This window comes from Ammodytes marinus (assembly GCF_949987685.1).
Source record: "Ammodytes marinus genome assembly, chromosome: 8".
Classification (NCBI taxonomy): domain Eukaryota; kingdom Metazoa; phylum Chordata; class Actinopteri; order Uranoscopiformes; family Ammodytidae; genus Ammodytes; species Ammodytes marinus.
This window is the reverse complement of record NC_137212.1, coordinates 20,613,504-20,636,659: the sequence shown is the minus strand read 5'-3', so window position 1 is coordinate 20,636,659 and position 23,156 is coordinate 20,613,504. Positions and strand designations below refer to the sequence as shown.

General features: G+C 40.1%; 2 protein-coding genes across 5 annotated transcripts; both read right to left on the bottom strand.

The window, feature by feature from the left end:
• Positions 1-1,486: 1,486 nt before the first annotated feature.
• Positions 1,487-14,563, bottom strand: cherp (calcium homeostasis endoplasmic reticulum protein). 4 transcript variants are annotated; one of them, XM_080031963.1, is made up of 20 exons: positions 14,424-14,563; positions 13,140-13,313; positions 11,354-11,392; positions 9,763-9,932; positions 9,433-9,570; positions 9,192-9,343; positions 8,973-9,084; positions 8,559-8,648; positions 7,973-8,189; positions 7,510-7,673; positions 7,004-7,279; positions 6,546-6,750; positions 5,677-5,969; positions 5,285-5,418; positions 4,746-4,832; positions 4,171-4,326; positions 3,307-3,420; positions 3,114-3,208; positions 2,774-2,959; positions 1,487-2,468 (listed from the first exon to the last, which is right to left on the bottom strand). In XM_080031963.1, the coding sequence occupies exons 1-20, from the start codon at positions 14,446-14,448 to the stop codon at positions 2,431-2,433; spliced, it is 2,865 nt and encodes a 954-aa protein (XP_079888089.1). In that variant the 5' UTR covers positions 14,449-14,563; the 3' UTR covers positions 1,487-2,430. The 4 variants fall into 4 exon arrangements, with proteins under 4 accessions (XP_079888089.1, XP_079888092.1, XP_079888090.1 ...); XM_080031966.1 differs by having other exon boundaries at positions 7,004-7,237; XM_080031964.1 differs by having other exon boundaries at positions 7,510-7,670.
• Positions 14,564-15,176: 613 nt separating this feature from the next.
• sec22bb (SEC22 homolog B, vesicle trafficking protein b) lies at positions 15,177-21,465 on the bottom strand. The gene is made up of 5 exons (XM_080032430.1): positions 21,274-21,465; positions 19,313-19,422; positions 18,580-18,740; positions 17,345-17,491; positions 15,177-16,789 (listed from the first exon to the last, which is right to left on the bottom strand). Exons 1-5 carry the CDS (start codon positions 21,346-21,348, stop codon positions 16,635-16,637), a joined length of 648 nt encoding a protein of 215 aa, XP_079888556.1. The 5' UTR covers positions 21,349-21,465; the 3' UTR covers positions 15,177-16,634.
• Positions 21,466-23,156: the final 1,691 nt, after the last annotated feature.

Below are 23,156 nucleotides of genomic sequence, written 5' to 3'. Positions count from 1 at the left end.
GTTCCAAAATTTCATTGAAGCCCCAATGACGCTTGAAAGTTGAAAAAAATAAATCACCATTGCATGCCTGTGTCAAAATGAAGCCAACATAGCTGGAAACATTTGCATTACTGACACAATTAAGTTTGTGGGGTTGACAATGATTTGGGCCACACATGAGTTTAAAAAACTGAATCCAGAAAAAGTTTTTGCCGTGTCAAATGCGTCTCCTGTGAGTTGTTCCTTTGTCTTTATTAAATAAGTAGCCAGCAAACATTGAATATGTGGATGTAATGCTGGTGTTTGATCCGAAGTATCAGTCAGTGATAATTGACGTTTCTTCTGGAATTCCTTGTTAAGAACACGGTTCATTACAATTGTCAGTAGACGCCACATCTGTCTCTATTCCTTTGACAACAGCGCATCCCCTTGGCTGCATCTGTAATGGCACAGACATGAAAGGCACCTGCAGCATTACAGAGGAACTAAAACAAGGACCTCAGAACATCTGACTGAATCCTCTGGTGTGCATTGAAGTGCTTATATAACAAAGACTTCCATAGTAGTGTTATTTCTTACCTGGGTGCCAGATTTCGGGGATCTCACACTTAACGACGTGATCTTTGTCCTTGTTTCCACACTGGGCAGGGGTGTCATTTTTGTGGGTAACTTAGAAGCTCTGTGTGGTGATTGTCAGTAATTCTCTTTTAACATTAGACATAAAATCATACCAAAAATACAATCACATTCATACAATATACTATTGGCGTATAACTTGCAGATCCATGTTACCCTACTGCGTGTCACATCCACGGCATCTACATGATTATATTTTTGGACATAGTTGTGGTTCTCAGCAAAGGGCTGTTAAGTTACAAAATCAGTAAAGATAATGTTGATTGAAAAATGTGTTGGTTAGACCCATATCTAAATAGTGTAGAATTAAAATATTAACTATGTTAAAGTAAAACTGTAAGTCATTCATACATAAAACCGAAGTAGTTTAACCCAATGAATGCACAAGCGAATCCCTGAGTATAAGTAGTATAAGTATAAGAGACATACATTTCAATACAGGCCTGCAACTTTGTGCGTATTACAAAACGAATAATATTATCAATACTAAGCTGATGTATAAGCTGTATGGCAGCTTCAAAACCCCCATCATCTCTGTATTCTAGGTACAGTATTTAAAGAAACTATCAGCTGCTGTAACGGAAACAATTTTTCATATCCTTTAGTGCCATCTACAGGTGAAATCCGACAGACTAAAGTTGTTGAACAGATGGGGGATGCTGAAAAATAGCATCACCCATCTGTACAACAACTTTACTGAGTTTGGTCTATGAAATATTACATTAAAGAGATACAGCAGTTAATACGTCATAAGGTGGTGCTTACCAATGGTCACAATTGGGTCTATGATTCTGTATGTAGGTTGTGTGCTTATAGTGATTGTGGAAAAAACAAACAAGTGGTTTCATATTCATAACTTTGTTTTGTGGGATTTATTTTTAATACTACAACTAAACGACAGACTTACATATCTCCATAGAAGAAGTTATTACATGAAAAAGTATGACAATAATCAGCAGCACAAAAACAACAAGATTCAAAAGAGAGATCTACTTTTTTTTCCTAAAGCGTGAGTTCACACAAATGACAAAACACATCTTTTCACCCACTCCCCAGTGCTATCTACAACTACAGTTTTATTTGTAGAAGTTTTGAGACATCCAACATCATCCACCGTGGGAAGTTTTCATTAGTACTAATAAGGCATTCTGTAAAAATGTAAGTTTTTTCAATATCTTCTACAAATAAAGCATTTTGTGGGAAATACCATCAGGTGTGAATAGGATTATTTTCTCATTTGTGTGAACTGCACCTTTAACTTGAGGGCGAAAGATGAAAACAATTGTGTAAAACCCAAATTAAAATAATTCAGCATACTTCCTGTGTACTCCTGACTTTTATGCATAACTTAAAAGAGGGTTCATAAAGCTTTAAAAGCACTGAAGTGATACTCACTTTTTTCCTCCCCATTCTCAGTTTGTAACCATTTGTCCCATTTATTTTCTGGAGCTATCATGAATATTGAGGCTGAGTCTAATTCAGCCCAATGTTATCAGTTTACACACTGAAGGAGGTCTGACACTCAAGTCAAATCCAAAACATTGGGAATTAAATAGTGAGTGACGCAATCCATGTTTGTAATTAGGCCTGTAGTATCAGTGTCCCTGTCGAGCTCTGCAATGTTACTACGGTTAGCGCTAACTGTTCTATCTGCAAATCCGATGACTTCTGCTTGATTGATTTGCTGGACTAAGCAGAGAGCAAAAAGGCTTTTGATCTGGGACTGTTGACTAGAATTCTGGATTAAAAACAAACATTGAAATTGAGATTGGGACGGGGAAGATGAGGAAGAATGCATGTCGCCGTTTGATGACATCACTCAGTTGCAGGGGGCTCCGGAGCTTCACGATTTACTGAAATCAAGAAGAAGAAAGAAGACAACGGTTAGATTTTATTTTTTAATTATTGTAATGAAAATAGCATGTCAATATCCTCAATTTTACCATTTCTTGCTTTATTAATAGAGAGCATGTGCTAGAAAATCTGATTTTCTAGTCCTTGAATACAAAACGAGCCCCACCAAAGCTTTATCCAGATAAAACTTGTCGTTATATTGGGGCGAATTCAGTAATAAAAATCTTGGCTCTGTGTGTGTGTGTGTGTGTGTGTGTGCAGCATGAAATTCCGTTTCAACAGAAATGTCTGCAAAGATATTTACCTTCCTCTCGTGCTTTCATGCGCGCGACAAAGTTGTAGCTCTTGTTCCTGCGGTAGTTCTCATATGGGTCGTCCAGTGACACCCCCACGCCTTTATACTGGTCCCATTTGTCCCTGATGTCTCCTCCTTTGATGGGGTCCTGGATGCCCTGTTCTTTGGCCCCCAGACCACCTGAACCACTCCAGCCTACAGCAGACAGGACAACAAACGAACAATAAGATAGGAATCAGCATATACAGCATGTGGTTCCCTTTTTTTCTAAAGATCCTTTATCAACGTAGCCTGTCCATTATATTTTGGAAGACTTAAAAAAAAAATTGTGAAATAAAAAAGAGCATACCCATCTTCATCAGTAGCTGATGGCCTTTGTTCTCCTCCCCTAACCTGGACTCTGAAGGCAGTTTGGAGGATGAGACGCCCAACCCTGGTGTGGCGCTGTAGGGAGAAGGAGAGGTTTATACTTTAATACTACAGAACTTATATTTTAGTCTTTGCTATAGGTCCTTTTATTAATGAGCAGGGAGGGGACTTACGCAGGGGAGGAGCTCCGGGATTTGGCGCCACGTCGTTTCTTGCCGGGTGACTTTGAACGGGATCTGGATTTGGAGCGAGAGTGACTCCGAGATGACCTGGATCTACTCCTGGACCTAAAGACAGGCAGGATAAGGCAGGTTAGCTGGTAGAATGCATTCCTTTTGCTCCCAGTGATGCATTCAGGCACAGTACTGACAGAATGTAACCCATGATTTGGCAGCGCTCAAAGCCCAACAGACATTTACTGTAATTGAGCACGTAAAACAAAAAAAAAATGTACTTGAAGTATAATACACCCACTTAACAGAGCAGGTGCAACGCAAGTTATTGCGTGGCCCATGTGGACAGCTTATTGATTAAAATACAAGTGTATCACTTCTGTCAGACACATTTGAGGACAACTGAAACACGTTGCTGAGACACCCTTCGTGTAAACCCAGCTATATTCCCTCTCTTAAACTTTTCCACTATAGGAACTTCACCAAACATAATAACATGCAATGTAAAATGTAGCCACTGTGACATGTTTCCACTGCTCTTTGCTTTGGGAACCAAAAATGAATCAATGAGTAAGAGTGAAATTAAAACTATCAGCTCTGCTAACATTTCTTTCTACCCTTGTGGAAAAGAAGCCTTCATTTCCATATTCATTTCTTAATTTCCATATTTTTTCAGAGTACAATTCCTTGCAAGATTTAACAAATTATATTCCAATATTAAACGATACAGATAGGGGGCGCTCCGGTGGCGTAGTGGATAGAGCACGCAACACGTTGGCTCAGGCCTCGTTGCAGTGTCTCCCCATTTCAACTCTGTACTAAATACTATACTATATGTGTGATATATGTGTGTGTTTTGCAGACCTGGAGCGTGAGTAGGAGCGTGAGCGGCTGCGGGAGCGCGAGTGAGAGGAGCCACGGGACCGTGACCTGGAGGACTTAGAGGAGCGAGAGCTGGAACGAGACGAAGACCGTCCTCCTCTGCTGTGAGTGGGACTCCTGGACTGGCCCTCTGTCTGACTGCTCCACCAGGCAGACATAGAGACAGACAGGTAGAGGGAAGAGGGAGGATCACATTACCATAAGAAACATGTCAAACACTTTCTCCATCCTTCAAAAAGATGGAAGTCAGGGATTGTGGTGAATGCTTTTTTGTCAATTTTTTTATTATCTCCTCACAATCTACTGTGGACTGTGTGTGCGTATGTCAACAAAGGGGGCCCACCGTAGCTAGCTTTTTTACAGAGTCTAGACTGTGTATTAACACTGGATATTTTTCAGTGCACATACAGTACAGACATGTAGTGCATCGTGAGGAGGTATTTACAGATTTTTTTATTTCTTTTAAGGGATTTTGACAACAAGCAATCTTGAGAATTGCTGAGTCCACCTCCAGAGACTGAATGAAACAGAAAGAATCAAATGAAGAAGAAGCTCACCTGCTGTGTTTCTCCTGGCCCTTTTTCCTCCTGGCTCTCATCTTGGCCCTGAAGAACTCATAGAGGCCGTTCTGCTCCCAGCCTTCACTGGTGGAGGAACAAAGCACAGACAGCGGTAAACTGCATGATCTCAAGCAATTGTTAAAGGCTAACTTTTCTACAGAGATTCTGTTTGTGGTGACTGCTGCTGCTTCAGCCAATTTCATTTTGGATCCAGTTCGAAGTTGGTCAATTCTCTCACTAGCAACCATCTTATAAAATCTTTATCTCTTTTTTTGGGCTTCAGATCAGACCTATGTGAATACATTTAAAAACTCAATTTGTGTCAAACAGGGCTCTGTCTACACTATTGTTCTCAGTCGTTTACACTAAAATTCTAAATGAAAAGAAAGGGGTTTCCACTCCTTTCTTTCAGTTGGCTTATAGAAGCAGCAACTTAAAAGGATGACTAAGTGTTCAATTCTGATAAAATACCCAAATTACAATTTTAATTGTAGTCTGATTTAACTTGCAGACAGAGTTGAGGTGTGTGTTTCTACCTGTTCCTTGGCCGATCGTGGGATGGAGGACTGTAGAAAGCTTCCACTGCAGCTAGCAGTCGGTCGCTAGGGGGCATGGGAGGAGGCAGCCGGATATCTTTAGGGTCCAGAGGTTTATAATCACAGTCTTCAAGCTGAGCAATTGACAGACAAATGAAGGATCATGAGAAATGCAACTTTGACTGAAAGTAGTATTAAAATCTACATGGAAATTCCTTATCAATACAGGTCTAGTACATAAACTATTTTGGATCGGATCCATTCTGTGGCAGTGCTGCATCACACTTTTCTCCTCTAGTAGTCTTTGATTATACAGGCTTTTTGCAAGACAGTAACTTTCTAACTTAGCTGGTAAAATTTTTTTTTTTTTGTTCATGCCCTTGGTGACTTACTTTGACCAGTGGAGCCATGAGACCAGCTGGCAGGTCAAAGTAGGGTACGTTGGGCACCAGACTGGGGTCATCCTGCACGGGCGGATGCTGGCGATGTCGCATGTGTGGTGAATGGCCGTTGAAGCCGTGTGGGGGCGGGCCAAAGTCCTGGTGCTGGCCTCCACCACCGCCACCACCACCACCACCTCCACCTCCACCTCCACCTCCACCGCCCCAGGGAGGATGCTCGCTCCCCATGCCCGGGGGAGGGAGCCTCTGGTTGGGATGGTGATGGGGAGGAGGGCCCGGCATGTCTGGCAAACAGAGGAGAATTTTGTTAGAACCTCTGGAAACCTGGTCTAAAATAGTAAAACTCAGTATATGATATCAAAGTGGATTGTCTTAATAAGCTTCTTTTTCTTTATGTGATTGAAAATCAATGTTCATAAATGTTATAAAACTTAAGTTCACAAAAGAGATTTGTTTACTGTCTAGAGACTGTTTGACAGGAGTGTGTGGGTGTGGCCCACGGTCTCCGTGGCAACAGTTGTTTTCATAGAACATTTGGGCAGAGAACTGCCGTGATTGGTTCAAAATACTTATTGTGTAATAAGAACCAGCCTCATTGAAACTGAATTTCTGTGAAGTTTATTAAACTTAAATGACTTAAGTTTCTTTCATTTGGATTGATAAATATGCCTAACTCTTTAGAGATGCTTACTATCGTGCAACTAACTATCCAAATTACATAGTTAAAAAGCATTTTTGGATTTGGGTAAACGGGGGCCTTAAAAGTATACAAGAAACGTAATTAAACACAAATGCGGGTGCAAATACATGTAGCTTTACAGGTAGCATTGAGCTAAAGTTACGGATCAATGTTTTCACACCTCCAGGATAGTCTCCCTGGTAGTCGGGATTGAAGCGGTGCGGGGTGTACGGCGGCCTGTCAGGCCCATAGTGGTGTCTGGGAGGAAAGTCGTCCTGCATGAAGCGTGGAGGGAAGCGGCCAAAATTGTGTGGTGGAGGTGGGGGCTGGTTGAACGGAGGGGGCTGCTGGTGGGGAGGGAAGGGCCCTCTGAAATGGGGAGGTCTCTGCAAGAAATGAAGACAATGTTAGACAGTCGCTCACGTAAGCAACCAGCAAAGTTATATCTTTGCCACAAGTTAGAAAGAATGTTCAAAGTCAAATAAATTAAATCAATTATTATGCCAAGTCAAGAAGTCAAACTGTCTGGTGTGGACTTGGACTTGACCATTCAGATTCAACTATATAAATTCTTAGTCGGGAAACATAGTAAACAAATGCAATAGAATAAAAAGATCACAGTAACTATCTCCCACATGCCTGCATGCGTGGGGGGAATGGGGGCTCCCTCTGGCCCCACGGAGGCTGGTCAGGCTGGTTCCCCCATGGCGGCTGCTGGTCGTAGGAGTTCCAGGACGGGGGGCCTTGGTCAGAGCCGCCCGGCCCGCTCCAGGGGCCTCCCTCTCTGGGTGGACCTCCACTCCAGTTCCCCTGGTCCCTCTGCTCGTTCCACATGCCCTCGTGGCTGTTCCAGGGAGGGCATGGAGGGGGAGGCTGGTTGGGGTCAAAGGGAGGTTGGTTTGGGTCAAAGGGAGGCTGGGGGACAGACAAAAGACAGAATGGGTGTGAGCTCTTCCAGTCTAGGACTGCCACTTATATCCCAATTCTAAAAGTATAGTCAGTGGAATCTGTGTTATTTTATTTTTTAGCTGCACCATTGTGCACAGAGTAATGCAGCATCGCAAACTATAAACTTGTTTGAAAATCACCTAACTACAGAACAGTGTGACACACACACACACAAACACACACACACAGGTCTTTACCGGTTGGTTGGAGTTCCAGGGGCCATGTCCTGGGGGGTCATACCACCCAGACTTGTTTGACGACATGTCTGAGGGACCACTGGAGTTCCCTTGATCCTGTGATCTGGATGGAGCGCCATCAAACTCCCCTGGAGGCGGACCTGACATGGGAGGCTTCACATCTGCTGCACACACACACACACACACACACACACACACGTTAAAGCACAAACAAAGGTCACAGCAAAAACAAGACAAGATGAAAACTTCCCAAACTATTTATAAAAAAAATATATAATTTGGTTAAAAAAAAGAAATTCTTCAAACTATTGAGTTTGAGGACTAATGTAGAATGCCCTGTCCCTGTTTTTATTTTTCTTTAATAGCAAGTTTTAAAAATTTAGAAAACAACGTATTAGTGTAAGGTACCTCAAGATTATGGTTTGTTGTAATTTTAACAATAAATCTGTGTGTGTCTTCTCACCAGCTTGTGTGGTTATAGTTGGGGGCTTCTCGGGCTCAGCAGGGGCAGCTAGCTGTGATACTGGGGCAGACTGTGGTGGAGGCTGCTGCTGCTGCTGCTGCTGCTGCTGGAGGCTGGAAACAAACTCTTCATGCTGGCTCTTCAGAGCCTGGATCTGCTGCTGGAAAGCCAGCTGGATGGGCTGCACCGCCGCAGCATACTCTGTTATCACAGACGCCTGACAGAGAGAGAGGACAAGGGGTTTGAAAAGTTAAAATATATAATCTTCTCCCCTTCTACTTTCACTACATTATAACTTTATTGTTTTGAATTGTACACTGTGTCTGTACTCATCCGCTGAAATTAAACATTGTTGCGCTATACAGCCCACCATGTCTTCTCAAGCAACATTTTTGGGGTGCTTTCATACCTTCCTTGTTTAGTTTGGTGGAGTCTAACCATTGTAAATGTAGACGTTTGGAGGGGTTTGTTTGCATAGGTGTGAACTAATCCACAGCACTCCAGTGTGGACCCAAACAACCACAATGAGAATTGTGACTATCACCTGCCTTTTGACCAGCAGGAAATAGTCTTCAGTCTTACTCACTTGGTACTGGCCAAGGCCCAGTGCTGGATTCTTGAGCTGCTGAATGGTCTCCTCGTTAAAGTACCCGTTCTTCTCCCAAAGCTGCAATAACTGGGAAGGAGGAGAGAAGAATAACTTTAGAGTCAGGGACAACAATTTAAACTTTCAAACTCAATAAATAAAGAGCAACACAAGCAGAAACTGCTGAGAAGCCTTTGCTTGTTGAAGCTGTATACTTAACCATTTACGTATTTGTATGAATTAATATTAGAGCTAGGGTTGCAGCATTGTTTGCATATATACAGAGTCTGGTTGTGGATGTTGAAAATGGACACAAACTGCTGCGGTTTGGCATCTTCAATCTGAAACGGCACTGGTCTGATACTAGTACAGCATTATGTGTGCTTTTAAAAATCAAAAGATGTTACTGTTTACCCTGGTGATCTTCTGTTGTTTTTCTTCCTCTACAGCCAGGAAGCTGGTGCAGTAGATGGGAACCACAACTTTCTGCAGCGCTGCCAACAAATCCTTCTGATGTTTCCGCTGGCTGGGGGGAAACATTAAAACACACATCACATTAAAAAATAAATGTATTGACAGTTGCCCAACAAAAATGTTTTCCTTTATAGACCCAGGCTGCAACTATCACTTTACCAGTGATGGAGAACGTCATTGGTTAAATAGATGAGATGTAGGCGGAGCTCAAAGTGCGCTCCATCAACAGTGATGCGGTTGCGAAGATGTGCCGTCATCAGTTCACAGTGCTGTGGAGTCTTTGCGTTGTTGAACATCCAGTTCTTACCACCCTGAGAGGAAAACAAACGTGAGTTTGTAGGAATTCAGATACATAAGCAATGGCATCCCTTATAAAACGTCTGTATTATATTGGACTTACAGAGATGGCATCTTTGGTGCAGGTGTCTATGATGGGCTGCAGCAGGTTGTCAAACTCTGTGATGTCACACTGGGTTTCCAGCAACAGTTTTTGGGTCTGCTGCTCCATAGCCAGAGCTATGGCTGCAGTCACTTGTTCCTATAATGAAAAAGGCATAGAAAATAATTGTGTTCACATACCAGTTAACACAGCCTAGGATGTGTACTAATACCAGATTGTTTTTAAGCATACACACAGTACGGACAAGTAGCAGGTAGATGGTGCCGACTCCATTGAAGTGGTAAAAACAACTTGGAAACCTTGTCTATAATTTCTCTCTTGTCTGTGTACCTGTCTGAGTGTGTGCAGATGCTGCTCTTGCTGCTGCAGGTTCCACAGGCTCTGTTGGACCAGCTCATCGATAGGTGGCGCGGCAGGCGGAGGGATCTGAGGTGGAGCGATCATAGACATCAGCGGCGGAGGGATATCAACCACGTCCTTCGGTCCAGGGTTGTACATGTCTGTACAGGAGGACAGCCCAGAATAGAAAAGGTTAGAAGTCTGATCAAAAAACAGACTGGGTGGATTCGTAGTGTATAGTGTATCGAGTACTGTCATGAGTGTTTATCCCTTGTCAGAAAGAGTGTAAGAGTTTTTTTTTTTTTTTTTTTTTTTTATTAATTATTACAGTATTTTAGTACTTATTGTATTATTACTTCTGTATTCCTGTGCTATTTCAACTAGTACTATTGTACTTTATTTTTTATTTTTATTATATATATATATATATATATATATATATATATATATATATATATATATTTTTTTTTTTTTTTTTATATGTTATTCATATGCAGTTAATTGTACATCAAGAGGGGGGGTGGGTCGGGGAGATATAGATATATTTCAATGTTTATTTTGTAATTGTTTTTTATAATGTAAAAACTCAATAAAAAGAAGTTTAAAAAAAAAAAAAAAAGAAGTCTGATCAAAAACGTCTGCAGGTTTGGTAAAGCTTTGATTTCTGGGTCGAGGTTTGGACGACTGCTGACGTAATGCAGACGGCAGGAGAAGAAAGAGGATTTCCATAAATGGCACACAAAGCAGATGTGCTGTTGTTTGTTTACACAGAACTATTCCATTCAAAGTGACCTCCTAATGGTCAGATCAGATGTAAGAGCTTATATTCAGCAAGTAGATGGAAGTGTTTCAGAAACAAAGCAGAAGAGGGAGCAACATTGAAAAGACATGCAAGTAACCCACACACAACAACAAGCACCATATCCACATTCCTGAACCCTGACTACTGTAGAAACAACCGCTGTTGAAAGGAAGACATGTTGGCATCTCTAAAAAGTAATAAATAAATAAATTAAATCAAAAGCAGTAATGTTTGCAAACCTAGAACAGAAATATACAGCTGGGCTGCATAATGACATCAAAACATGGCTCCACATTTCCAAGAATTGGATTTATAAAACTGTTATGATAGACATAATCCCTGGCCTACAAATCAAGCAGCAGGTCAGAAAGAAAATGTCTTATCAAAATCAAATAAATATAAATATAAATAAGGATGTCACTATTGGATGATGAGGAATTTCTTAATCATACCAGTGGCCATATCAGTAACCTGTTCTAAATGTTTGTTCATTGTGAAAAATTAATTTCAGGGTATGCCAGCTGTCATAAATACTAAAAAAATCATATTATTGTCATCATTGTTGTAATTATACGTTGTGATTTGGTCTAAGATATCTTCAGTCAAGCTTCAAACAAATATACAGCAAAAAAGAAAAAAACATACTGAAATTAAAAATGCAACTGAAACGACTGAAAAAGCTTTGAAGCACAGGTGTGATCATGTCCAGCAAAAACAAAATGTCACTTTCCAACTGGAATTTTGATTTTTTCTTTTCTAACAAAATCTGTTTCCAAATACCTTCAGTTTTATATTCCTCCCCATCGTGGGTAGAGGGATCTACATGGGGGGAAAAGCAAACTTTAATGCATTTTAGTGGTAGTCCATGACTGACAGGAACCACATACATGCAACCATGCACAACACTGCGCTGTTATGACCAAGCTGCCGATGTATGGATTTGCCCATCAGTGACTGTAGTTGCTGTAACAATCTCTGAGTGCCTCTATATACAAGCATCCAGTGGCTTTAATAGTCTGATGAGTCAAAACTATGACTTAACACATATACCACTGCAGTTCATTTACATCACAGAAATGTTGGCACTGTGGGTGTTTCTCACAGTCCGCACAAACAGTACAGGCATTCAGTGTATGTACGAACACATCTTTAACACCCAGTCTTCAATGTTAACCAACTGTACTGAAACCTCATCGTCAATCGTCACTGACACTGACCAAATCAGTAGGAGGTGTAACGATACATCAATATGTCGATTCATTGGCCATTGACTGAACTACATAGATGCAACGCCCCAAACACCCATGCATATCCCCGACTTTAAAATAAGCTTTTATTTTAATTCTCATTTAAAGGTGCTAAATCTGAACAGAGTGAAGATGGTGGAGTCACAGAACTGAAGGAAATCAGAATTAGAGCATCACGGACTGTGCTATGAAGAAAAGAAAGGATTTTTTTTCTTTTCACATGCTGCTTATTCTACCCTAGTTCGAGACACACGCGCTCGCACGCAATTTCATTTGGGCAAGATAAGCAAATGAAACACACATCAAACCCAATGATTACAAACCGGATGTTTTTTATGTATTTTACGCCATCATTTCTATGAGTAACGAATGCTAATATATTACTCAGCAGTTTCTATCAAATCCACAAATGATAACATTTCAAAAGGGATTCATCAAATTCATTTAAAAACCATATTAAAATCCATGATATCCATTAAGTTATTAAGACTATTATTTAAGGTGTGTTGCTAGTGCACCTTGTATTCTGTTTACATACACGGCATAGTGCTTACAATCCAGGTTTCAAACTGAAGCTCACCCATTGCATGCAGAGATATTAAGGACATGGAAATATTAAATCATAAGATAATTTGCCAGCATTCTAATTTTAAATATGATAAATCTGATCAGTAAATATGTTAAGAAATATAAGAAATACCAGTTTGCATTGGGTGCCAACTCTGGGTACTTTATTATGTAGTGCTAAGGAAACCATTCAGTCAGTGCTTAAAACATTAAGGGTTCCATTACCTGCCCGCCTTTAGTTTTAAATAAAGTGGGTGGCAGTTTGTGCTACTGTTACTCTAGTCTAAACCGACATGTAGCATGTGCTATAATTAAGCTAATAAGAGTGAGGAGGTACAGTATTCGCTTGATAGTAAGGCATGGTACACACACAGGGTTAAAAAGAATATAATTGTTTTTATATTATGTTGGTGAGTTTTGTCAAGTGTCTCCCAAAACAGGAAATAACACAGCACAGACTTTATGTATAAAGGTGCACAAGACGTTCTGATTGGGATAATATATTACTTAAATACAAGTTGATAAAGTCATTCATTTGATAAAATGAATATATTTATAACTTATGGGACTGTTATTATTATTATTTCTTTCAATTGTACAAGTTCCATTTCAGTTGAACGTATTTGATTATTTTTGATACATTCCAGAAAGACAGATCTTGAATACCGAATACACGGAATACTCAACCCAAAATCATACAGAAATCTATATGCGAATAGTTTAATGGTGGATTTTCCTCTTTCAGTACTTACTCTGCTGTTGCGCCAGAGCAAGCTTGCACCTGTAGTAGCTGAAGTATTCTCCCCCAAAGAGGAAGGAGAACTTGGGGTTGTCCTTCTGTTTCTCCATGGTCATCTTTTCAAACTCGGGCCCGTTCCGAGAAACAAACTGGGCCAGCTTGTCAATGACATTCCTCAGTTCCTGGTCTGAAAGAAAGAAAGGAAGAGGAGGGGGAAGAGTCAGATGGTGACCTTTCTAGAAAGTCAAGACAAACAATTATTCTGTGTGTGTATTATCATTAGATTCCAATCACAGAACCAAGCAGTTATTTTTTTTCTGACGGATAAATATATTGTGATCTTTAAAAAAAATATTGGAAGTTGTGTCTATCAACTTTACTTGTGTTTTCAAAGTGTTTCCAAAATCCTCAAAAACTAAATTATAAAAGTATCCCACCCAACCTCCCACCGACCCACAGCACAATAAAAAAGCATGACACCTTATCACAATCAATAAACTAGAAGTGCTCGTTTTTCACAACACATGAGAAAAAGAAAGAAATTATTTACTTAGTATGAAAATCTTAAATAATATGAAGCAAGCAACGTCCATATAGGCACACAGATATCACTATGTCTAGGTCCCCACAGTGTCAAGAGTAGTTACATGATCTTCTTGATATCTTTCAAGGAAACAAGCACAAGTGACTTTTAATTCAATCACCTGCTCTTTGTTTATTTTTCATCTCTACCGTCCAAACAATCGATCGTGTAACGTTACGTCGCGTCATCTACCGATTATGATGGGATCAGGTTGATTTTATCATCAATACAAAATTATTGGAGAAGAGGAGATCCCACTCCTGGGAATAGATGTCTCAATAGTACACAACACAATATGCAGGATACCATGTCAAACCATGACCATATCACATACAGTAAATATGAGCAATGCATACATAAGCTACACGAGTCACTTCAATGTTATACTGCACTTCAAAAATGTGGTAATTGTAGCCAATTTGGATGAAGGAACAAGCATAACTTGAAGGGGAAAATAATAACTTGGAAGACGTAGAAGTTAGCTAAAGGAAAAAAACATCAGAATAATAACGTTCACGTTGGTCAAAATAACAGTTGCCATACTGCTCCAACACCATTATTCGTAGTGCTAAGGTGCAAATATGTACACACACAACTGTTAGAAACACGTTTGACGTTAGCCGAAATGCTAAATGTAGCGGTAATGTTAGCCGTGTTGCAGTGTGCTAAGCTAATTTCAATGAAAATCACACTGCGTTGCATCGCATTCTTCACCTTCAGGGGGGATGGGGATATCCATATTTGCCTCCAGAAACAGCGAAGCCACTGACCCCTTAAAATATAGTCCAAAGACCAGTCAGTTTTCTGTTTGAGTAGTTTTTATTATTTAAAAAAAGCAAATGCATTTGCCTAGTGGACCTAGACACCGGAAGTATTAGCACACCGAAACAGCGCCACTAGAAGAGCCGTACGAATTGGATATGTGTCCACAGCGCCACGAGGTGGAAGGTGGAGGATGGAGGATGGTGGAGGATGGCCACCTAACCTTTCCTTCTAAACTGGTTAGACAAAAGGGATATGGTCTGTATTAATTTGAACTTAATAGAAATGCCCAAAACATGGCATATCTTCTGAAAATGTTACTTCAAAATGCCATTTAAATGATTTAAGACAATACGGTGAAGTTATCAAAGCAATACCATAGCCTACCTAAGTAATAGGCTATCTTAATATAATATACCAAGGGAGTGTAGGCCTACATTTGTATCTTCCTAAACGTTTCAATAACAGCCTGTAGTAAACTGCATTGTGCACCATTGTTTCAGGCACAGAGCACTGTAAAATCCAGAGACTATAGTGCATTTCTGTCTTCCTCTCAGATAACCTTTATAATTAAATTCATCTTCATAACATCAGCCGCTTTTATAATGCAAGAAACCTCAATCAGCATTTGCAGCTGAAGAGCACTTGATTATCATCAGTTCAGTGAGATGTCCTCTGACAAGAAAGGAAGCGTGTTTTGTGCAAATGATTTTATTCATAGATAGACAACAGAACAGATGAAGAGGTGGTGTCCTCTTCCAGCCGGGAGGACGCGCCGGCTGTCCAATAACACCTGCGTGGCTACATTTTGAAATTGACTAGACTTCTCAGAATTAGACATAGAATTTGTTTTTAAATGTTTGTTTACAGAAAGGTTCTGGGTCACAGTGAAGGAGAGCACAAAGGTAGCATACACCCGGTTGAGGACAGGTTATGGACTGTGCTAACGGCATAGGGAAGGGGGGGAGGGAGGTAAATCTTACATTTCACTTGTTAAAAAAGCAAAGCCTTCCCCACCCTTATTCATACATTTTTAGCAAAAAAACTAAACATAATGCATAAGGGTTTGAGATTACAACTGAAATCTAATACACACCTTAATGTATTAGTGGAATAATGATTTTTCACAATCGTAAACATTTCCAACTTAACTTCTCGGAACAAATTTTGTTATGACTATCCATAACAGTTAATCAGTATAATTCGTATTTAAAAATACTCATATTCTTTGTCTCATAATTAATGTATTGGTTTATTAGCTGTGGGTGGAATAATATGAAATACAACCGTGACAGGATCCTCTGCATATCCTAAAGGGCACCTTTATGTCCCTCTGTGCACATTAAAACCAATGTTTTGTGACCATGTGCGCTGCCTTCTTTTTTGAAATCATCTCGGTTGGGGGCTGAAATATACATCTTAGGTCAGGTAAATTAAATTAACCTTCCTTGCCCAACGACCCTCTTTTTTCAAAAGGATCAAAAAAAATACATTCTCATCCCCATTTTTCTGACTACCATTTCCTCCTTTGCCATTTTCATACAGTTCATAATGACATCCCATAATGGCTAAAAAAAATGTATGCAAGTCATACTGTATGTTTTCCAGGCCCGTGAAGCCATCACTACTATGATTATAATGGAAATGAATGCTGATACCCATATATGTGCTCAGGATAAATAAGGTTATGTTTTTTTTTGTTGCTATTTTCTGTATTATTAGACAGTATACAAGATTAATTCAGTCCTGTGACAGTACAGTACAGCTTGGAAACAACAACAAAAACTTCATTTTTCCTCTGCATTTCAGAACCAATCACCCCAAAATCGCCTTAAAAAAAAGAAAAAGAAAAACACGTGTCGTGCATACACATTCACTCATTTACTCTTAACCTATATCCAGGGCAACTACTAGCTCATTACTATTTAAGGGTTAACAATAAAACTATGCATTATGACATCATTTGTAATCAGATAACACATCTGTGGACAGGCGAGAAAAACAAAATGGGCGGTGTGTGGCATATCTGCAAAGTCTTATTAAGAGCAGGGATCCTGTTTTTTTTTGTCAAAAGGTGACAGCTTTTCTTAGTGTCCACAGCTCCATTTTCCACTTCGGTATCTCCTTCCTCTGCTTCTCTCTTCCTCCCTCTCTCTCTCTCTCTCAGAGCCACCAGAAGCGTACGTAGACAATGAGCATGATGAAAAAGACGCCGCCGGCCGCCAGCTTGGCGTAAGTGGAGCGGGTATTCAGATACTTGGCGTCGCTCCTGTACTTCTTCGACAGGCTGGACAAGTTGCTTGCCTTGGAGTCGAGCGCTGCGGCCAGGAGAAACCGCAGAGAAAAAGAAAGGAAGTAAGAGTTCAAAAAAAAAGAAGGGAAAGAGTAGAGGAGAGCGGGGGAAAGAAAGGAGAGAGAGACACAGTTAAGGAACAACCATCTAAAATTTCCAAGGAGCTGCCCCCTTCTCAATTGTATTATTGTTAAAGGATAAGTAAGCAATATTTATTTTGTTAATATACGTGTTAAATCACTTTATATTCATACAGCACTAACTTAAACAGTAAGCACAGTTCATAATACAGTTCTCCCAGTCATTCAGCTTTGCAGTAATGGCCAGATAAAAGGTTGAGTATCCCGCTCGTTTTTATCCAATCAGGAGACACAGCGCTACAAAGAGGCGGGTCTCTGTGCCAGTGAACGATGACTAGTTGTGCTCCATCGTGGCACTATCTGACGAAGGCGGCTGCGTGTTCATGTGGTGGTGACGTTGGGACGAGGGAGGGGACCGCTAACTGCAGTCACTGACAGGACGTTAGCTAAATGGAGCATTTTGCTTACTTCTCCTTTAAGAAGGAATAGCGTAGACTTACCAGAGAGAGCCTCCCCTCTCTGCAGCACCTCCTCTATGTTGGCCACCATGATCCTCTGTACGTCCTGGAGCTCTGTGTTGATGCTGCCCAGGTTCCTTCTGGCTCGGCTGTCAATGTACGACTTCTTGGTTTTTTGGATGTAGGTGTCTGTGGGGAGGAGGGAGCAGCACAAACAATGAGATCAATAAAAATTAATCCAATCCAAATAAGTAGATGCAGATGACTGTCAAGCTAGATTGTTTTATCAGCATTTTTGACAATTCCCCCAATACATAATTGACATAACAAACTACAAGTGCTAGATTCACTTATTAGTGAGATTTGTTTCTGTGGTGCAGGACTGGCGTTCTGGGATAGCAGAAAAAAATTAAGCTGAAAGTTTAAAAGAATTTGTAAACTTGTGTTGTGTTTGGATTGGCCAAAAAAGAAAAAGAAAAAAAAGAACTGCCCAAGAAGAATTGATTCGGCAGTGAGCATGGGTTGTTGATCGCATTGACAGGCCAACAGTGTCAGTGTTGCATGATGGGCTTTCACCTTGGGGAACTTACTCACAGTTTGCAAGAATTGTATGTCTGAGATCTTGAAAAAACCCTAACCACATTACTTTTCTGTTACTGTTATGTTTTTTTGTGATGCACCAAGCTACCATGCACCAAGCTACCATATCCGTATCATGGGGTACAGACGCAACCGTTCTACATCCGAAACAGTTTCTCCTTCAATTCCATTAAATAAAATTAAGATTTCCGCCAGCATATTTCTTCATTAAGTCAGGCCAACTCAGTGCTAGTGCCATTTTGATGTTACCTTACGTATGAATCATCCCAATGGCTTCTATATAATTCAGTAGGGAGATGCTAATTGTATTCGGCATAAGGTTAGCACTGGTATCTGTCCAGGAGTCTGTAGGCGTATAACCTGAGTTTAAATATCCGAATAAATAAAAAGGTAACGGGAGAAGAAAATCACATCGATTGATCCCTGAATTTCGTTTTTTAACCAAATGTAATGCGTTGTCACAACTATTTATATTACGAAGCATTTTGATGGTCAATAATGCATTTTGAAACAAATAACTAACAGATATATTGATATATTGAAATCCTATTATGTCAAAACAGTTATTAGCTATGTATTGTATTTAACGTCAGCAATTAAAATGATGTGACCAGAAATGCAACATGCTTCATCTTTTACGTTAATTCGGCGGCTCGTGGCTCCTCCGGTTCTCTCACCAAATTCAATGAAGGAGTACGGCCGGGAAACCGTGGGGACCTTCTTTCCGTGCTGCTCGTGAAACTCTGCCTGCAGGTCTTCCAGGTAAGCGAAGGCAAGCTTCTTGGCAAAGCTGGCCTCACACAGCACAAGGTAGCACACCCCTGCCTCTATTACATAGCTGCAGGGAGGAAGACATTGAATGGAAAAATGCAGTTGGTATGGGCAGTGCATGCGTGGGTGCAGGCTAGAAAGCAATGCTAAAATAGTCTCAAATAGTAAAAATCAATATATAATTTATCAAAACTGGGTGTCTCAATAAGCTTTACCAAGATCAGATTTAAAATAAATGTTCATAAATAATGTAAAACGTAGTTAAACAAGAATACTTTTTTACTGTCTAGACCGTTTGATAGGACTGTGTGGGCATGGCCGTATCAAAGCAACAGTCATTGTTTTTATAGAATGTTCAGGCAGAGAACTGCCGTGATTGGTTCAAAATACTAACTGTGTCATAAGAACCAGAGCATAGCGCCCGCCTCATCTAAAGCTGGATTTCAATACAGTTTATCAAACTTAAATGAAAATATCTTTCATTTGCATTCATAAATATGCCTAACTCTTTTCAGATGCTCACTATCAAGCAACTAACTCCCAAATGACATATTTAGAAGGTTTTGGGTTTACAGGGGCTTTAGAGACGGCAAATAACACATGTAGCCTACTCATGTTCTCTTTTTTTTTCATACTCACTGAAATGACATGGACCCAGCCTCTAGAGTGCAGCGTGTTGGACTCTGATCATTGAGTTTCCTGAAAAGCTGCTTAGCTTGACTCTGATACTGCTGAAGGTCCCGGCCCAACTAGACAGCAAACAAAAAAGGAGAAAAAAAAACACCACTAGTTTCCAATGCTGCTCTCTCACATTTCACACTGACAGAAATATATGGCGTTTAATCAGGGCAAGAAATTGGGTCAGAAATTGTATGTGCCTTATGTAGAGTAGTACGAGCAGATTTGACAGTATCATCACCAGCAGGAGACATAAATGACATGAATGAGAACGCGGTTACATCTTTAGTGTACAAGACATACAAAAAAATTGCAAGAAACCTACAGTCCAGATTTGACACAATTGTCTTGTGTTTTATTTCTTGCCCTTTGATGTGTGTGCTGAAAAGACAGACAGACTGCTAAATCTGAGACTGTAGGCAATGTGTTTGTTTGTGTGCGTTTCGAGAGAACAAATAGGCTAGCCACTGCAGCTGTTTGTGGTCAGTTGTTTATGGTGGAGGTGGAGGATGGTATTTGGTTTGCCCGGGTGTTGTTGACTCTAGAACATTGTCAGCAGCACTGTAGCATCACAGACACACAACAGTATGATGTTGAAGCACAGAGCGGAAAAACACACAACAAACCTTTTCACTTCCCTTTTTTGAAAGCAAACAAGAGAGCGAAGGGGAAAAGGTTAGACTCCTGGCAGGTCATCATGCTCAACATAAATCAGAAACAATTTAACATGTTACAATGCCATCTATTTGAAAATTTTCTAGTATGTCAACTAGACTTAGAACACTTAAGAGTGTGTCCCAACCTGAAACTGGGATTATTCCTTATTCACTGGAACATGAATAAAGAGGGTGACCGTGGAGCCGTGATACGGTGAGTTAAGCCATCTCACTAATAAAAATCTTACATTCAAAACTGCTTAGCGAAATATAACAATTCAATCCAATTGTTTCATACGTCAGCAAAATGTTTAGACATTTGAAAACCATGATATGTAAATGAGTGACAGCATCTTTTCCTAAATAAAGCCAAAAAACAGTGACATAATGGAGTTTTGATGTCATAAAGAGGAGAAGCCACGTTCCCCCATTACCGACCTCTTTACCTCCACCTGTGATAAGTACACCCCCAGATACCCCTGAATTTAACTGTTAGATCCAATCAGAGCACACTGGGTGTTCTGGAAGGCGGGGCTTAAAGAGACAGGCACTAAAACGGAGCGTTTCAGACAGATGCTTAAAAGCGGAAATTTTGCAAAGGCAGTATGAGAAATATAAATGGTTTTGCCAGGACACTAGTGAAACAGTTTCTAGTAGAAACCGTAATTACAATTTTAAATCTGAAAATGAGCATAAATGACCTTTAGAAAATTGCAATCAGGTTAAAACCAAGATGTCGGTGCCTGCCCTCTAGTGGACCAGTTATGTATTGCAGACATGGTTTCTTATTCATATTAAAACATATCGTTGACACTTCTGTACAACAATTTCTGCTGATATGCAGACACCTATATCTAGGCCTAACTCTGAAATAGGCTTTATATTTTTGCTCTAATCTGAGGGGGGGATTTTCTGACTTTACCTTTACAATCCTTTCACGTTTTAGGCGAGGACTGGACTAAACTAAACTGTATTGTAATCGGTAGACAGTGCAGCAAGGGCCAAGTCTCGCCAGTTGTGCAAGGCTGGCTCAGACGAAATGGAGCAGCATTGCGAATCAGGTCAGGGTTGAAAAACACAGGAAGCCTGTTCTGGAAGCACACAGGAATGACTCAGTCAACGTAGGTAAATAAAAAGCAGGATCTGTGTACAGTAAGGCAGGCCAGGTTCATTTAAGCTAACGTGTCACTGCTGTTACAGCAGAAGCCTGTGGTGGTGACAACAGCAAACAGACAGATAGATAGGCTTTAAGAGTGTGTTTTTAACCTGCTCGTCCTCCTGCATCGAGGCGGCTAACGGCAGCCCGTCCGCCAGCCTCGCGATCATCGTCAACAGCACCATCTCTGCGCAGTGTGTCTCCGCCGCACCGCTAAAGCTCACAGGTTACCTGGCGGTACCGGAGTGTGTCTGTCTGACAGGCTGCTGGGAGCTGACAACACCACAGGGCTGACGCGCTGAGCTGGCCGGAAACGCTAGAGATTGGTGTGTCACAGCGAAATACCTCCGTCGTCTCGTTATGCAAAGTTAACACAACCTAATGGTCAAAGTCAGTTCCGCATCACGTTTGACTGGCAACCCAAAAGTGATGCAAAATGTCCAAAATTAGCTTATAAACGTAGTTACCTGGGGGTCCCTAAACAGCTGCTTATGACGTTATTGGGCAGGGCCGGCTCTGTATGTGCCGTGCTAGAGATTAAATAAATTAATACATTTTCAGAAGTGTTCAGCTTCATCTCATCTCCTGTCTCCGTCCATGAGATGCGACTGAAAGCACCAGGAAAAAATGTAATACCTATATAGACCTTAGGGCTTAAGGTCTATATCATAGATAGTATACAAAAAATAAATCGACATCATTCTCACTCCGAACCGGTACGAGGCAAAACATTCATTTTCAGTTAAAGGCCTACTTCACCGGTTTGAATATGAAGGTGTATTGAATTCTGAGATCCTATGTAGTATAAATGTGCAAAAAAAAAAAAATCGGTTCATCCTAGCCTGAGAAAAGGCAGAAAGAGTGTTTTTTTTAACCCTATATTTCTCTTTCTCGTGACATCACAGAAAGAGAAATATAGGGTTAAAAAAAACTTACTTTGTAAATATTACTGTGATGTCACAGTAAAAGACATCACAGTAATATTTACAAAGTAAGTTTTTTTTAACCCTATATTTCTCTTTCTGTGATGTCACGAGAAAGAGAAATATAGGGTTAAAAAAACACTCTTTCTGCCTTTTCTCAGGCTAGGATGAACCGATTTCAATTTTTTTCGCACATTTATACTACATAGGATCTCAGAATTCAATACACCTTCATATTCAAACCGGTGAAGTAGGCCTTTAAATTAAAATAATTTGCTTGATAAAGATTTTATAATGAATTAAAATTAAATTGTATCTCTTTCATGTGAAGATGTGTGAAACACATGTTCTCATCCTTGAACGTTCATAACAATGTTTATTATTATTTTATTCAATTTGATCATTTAGGAATGATTTGTTCTAAGTTAATTGAGTGTGAGAGTACTACACATGATTTTTGTATTAATTATTTCTGCAAATATGTGGAAATAGGCGATGTAAATATTTTACAGAGAATGTACCCCGTTTAGACGTAGCCTACATACAAGTAGCCACAAAAACATGTAAAAAGCAAACTTATTCACTTAATTCTTCCTTGCAAAGCAATGCTGTTTGACTTGAGTCATAACATGAAGCTCATGTTCCGTTTCCATGTCTTGTTGCACATAGGCGGCCTACTGATATGACACTTGCTCCACTTGTGCTTTATTGTCCTTAACACGTGGAGCAACCAAAGTTTAACATGTCAATTAATCAAACAGCTGTAGGTGCGAAACGTGTGCAGTAGGGGGCAGCATTGTTCACATTTAGGGAATTCCTCAACGAGAATCAACATGAAGTACTGTAAGTGAGTTTTTTAAACCCAAGTTATCTAACAGATTGTGTACCAGCATATTTTTGAGTTAATTGCTGTTAAATAATTCATTCTTGCTATACTTTTTCAATACATCATAGTCAAGTTAACAGAAATGGACGGGTATCAGAATGATGTTTATCAAATATGGAATATTACAAAGCAGCATATAGTCAACTGTTGTAAAGAAGATATTTCCCATCAAGCATTAATACAT